The sequence below is a fragment of the Anopheles darlingi genome, chromosome 2 (assembly GCF_943734745.1).
Source record: "Anopheles darlingi chromosome 2, idAnoDarlMG_H_01, whole genome shotgun sequence".
NCBI classification, from domain to species: Eukaryota; Metazoa; Arthropoda; class Insecta; order Diptera; family Culicidae; genus Anopheles; species Anopheles darlingi.
This window is the reverse complement of record NC_064874.1, coordinates 21,069,592-21,072,091: the sequence shown is the minus strand read 5'-3', so window position 1 is coordinate 21,072,091 and position 2,500 is coordinate 21,069,592. Positions and strand designations below refer to the sequence as shown.

Genomic DNA, 2,500 nt, shown 5'->3' with positions numbered 1-2,500 from the left:
GGCGCCGCTCCTCATCCTCGAGATCACGATTCAGATCGTCCATAAATTTGATAAAATTCCGCTCCGTACGTACGTTCTCCTCGACCACCTTTAGCGTACCGTCGTCCATCGTGTCCTTATCGATGTATTCGAAGATTTTCTTCTCCAGCACCATATCACCGCCAGGTTTCGCGACCAGAGCCGTTCGATTTGGGCTTCGCCCAGTGAACTTATTCACCGTGGTGATGTTCGGGAAATCGGCTTCTTCGAAATCGCTCCGCTGGTAGATGAGCTTGCGCACGTGGCTTTTACCGTCCATCGGTAGCAGGAAGACATACGTTGGATTAAGATTTTCCATGTTGAACAGTGAGAGCAGGTAGTTGTCCAAGGTGCTGTTCTCCTGATCAATGTTTAGGATGTGTTTGATTTGATTCCTCATCTTTACCATCCGGGGTGGCTCCTGCTGTAGACCGTGATGGCGGTAGTGGCGTTGTGAGGGCACTGAGTCCATTCCCGGTGTCCGAGGATATACATCTTTAGCGAAAGCAGAGAACGGGAAGCATTGTATTGTTTGGGATACTACACGCTTAACTACTACACAAATCACTGGCAGTCAAAGGGGCCGCTCTACTCCACGATCTAGTTAGTTTTACCAATCGATTAGTTACACTCGAAACTGTCGCGACACAACGCCTGGTGCCTAGAGGGAATTCAGGTTCAGGTACCTTTCACCGTAACACCGGCATACCGGATCAGTGGCGGAAGTTGAGAACGATCGGTGTCGGAGTCGGAGTCCGTGCCACGCTGTTCACACTTACCCATGGTAACGCCGCTAGCTACGCAATAATCGTGAACTACCAAAGAGCCCACCAGCACCAGCACCAGATGCACTACCATCCCCGGCCGTAATGAGTCGTAACGAGTTATTAAATTTAGCCGATTCGTCATAGCGTTGCCCACTATAGGTTTTCGACGCGTTGCATAAAAGGCAATCTAAGTCGCATGTGCACTACTTTCCACGCTGTACTGCTCTTTACAAACACTTGCACGACGACGAAGCTGTGGTCGCGAGTTGGTGATCTTGGCGCCCACTAGGACACACCTCCGTTCCGTCGAAGAACCGGTGAACCGTTATCGGCGAGCAGCTGGGCGCAACTGACGAGGCCACGGAAGCACTACCGTCGTCCAAGACCAACCCCCGTGTGGTTCATCGTGGCGCCGTCGACGACGTGCTGCCGAGTCGACCTACCCCCGCCAGCAGCACCAACCGTGTCCATGGAGGAGGGATTGTGAGCCATCGTTGCGCTTCGGAAGTGTTTGGAGGGCGCGAAAGGAGCCACGCTGGGTACGATTTGCTTCGCTGCGGTCGCTGCATTGAAATCCGAGCGAACACGTGCGATGAGAATCATTAATATAAGAGTAGGCGGCATTCGATTCCGTTAGATGTACCACGGGACATCTGCATATAGTTGTAGCGATCCGTTTTATGTCTTTAGCTGCTTGACATGTTTTGAATTCGTCACATATCAAGGACTAGAAGCATCCTTTCTCGCATATTGATGGCAGCTCTTCCATTTCCGCGTTCGTGTTCTGTTGGCTTGCAGTCTTCTGTATAGACTTAGATCTGATCGTTTATTAGATTTAGACACACGTAATGCAGTTTACAACGAGGAACTTAAATTTATTTGATTTTTGTATCCATTAGTATCCGACGAGGCGTAACATATCCGGGGAATCCATTCTATCCGGGAAAATACATGTACCGCAAAGTGTCACGTATCATGTCACGGTCTTCTTAATGTTGCCATCGTACTGCACAATGCACTCGCTCCGATTCGCAGGTTATCCAATTATACCACGAACTCATCGCTAAATCAAACATTGTTGGAACGCTCATAATGCGAAGCTGCACACACTGCGCCCCACACTGGCACCCAGTCCGTGGTTCCGCTTCACCTCAGCTCGCCCCGTACAATGCTTGCGACTGTCTCGACACCGACGACCTAATGCGGAAAACGCAGCAGCCCAGCGAGCCAGCCGGTGGCGGAGCTTTTCTTGGTCTTTGCCACTCGTTTGGCGGAAAACTCGTTCATCTCGCGGCTCTTACACCGGTTTGCGGCTGTGCCACCTCCCCCCCCTCCCCCCCCCTCCCCCTAACCTCTCTCTCCTATTCTCTTTGCCCTCTCTTCTCCTCGCTTTCTTTCTTTAGCCATTTCGCTTTCATTCGAGTACTGGGACAGAGGCTTTTGCATGGCGTTCCCTGCTGTCATCCGTCCGTCCGTCCGTCCCGTTCCGCCGTGGAAATCCAATCCGGTTCCTCTCGGCGCTTTGTTTGACCACGATCATGATCGGTTGGCCCAGTCCCGCCCGTCCGCTCGTCCGCACGCCGTGGGACCACCAATTCGCGCGATTGCGCAATGCGACGCTCGACGATTCGAATTAAGCGCCAACCGTGCGCACCGCACACGCCGCACTTGCTAAGACACCGCGAACAGGGTGCCAGACAGGGGGGGGTGTTTGG

At 52.6% G+C, this 2,500-nt stretch overlaps 1 protein-coding gene across 1 annotated transcript in view; it reads right to left on the bottom strand.

Moving 5' to 3' along the window:
- LOC125948308 (uncharacterized) overlaps window positions 1–1,121 on the bottom strand; it is a 3,596-nt gene extending 2,475 nt beyond the window's left edge. Inside the window, exons 1-2 of the mRNA XM_049674247.1 lie at window positions 798–1,121; window positions 1–513 (exon numbers count right to left, since the gene is read on the bottom strand). The exon at window positions 1–513 is cut by the window's left edge and continues 190 nt beyond it. Of these exons, the coding sequence (XP_049530204.1) occupies window positions 1–513; window positions 798–927 (643 nt within the window). The 5' untranslated portion in view covers window positions 928–1,121. The remainder of the gene's footprint in view (window positions 514–797) is intronic.
- Window positions 1,122–2,500: the final 1,379 nt, after the last annotated feature.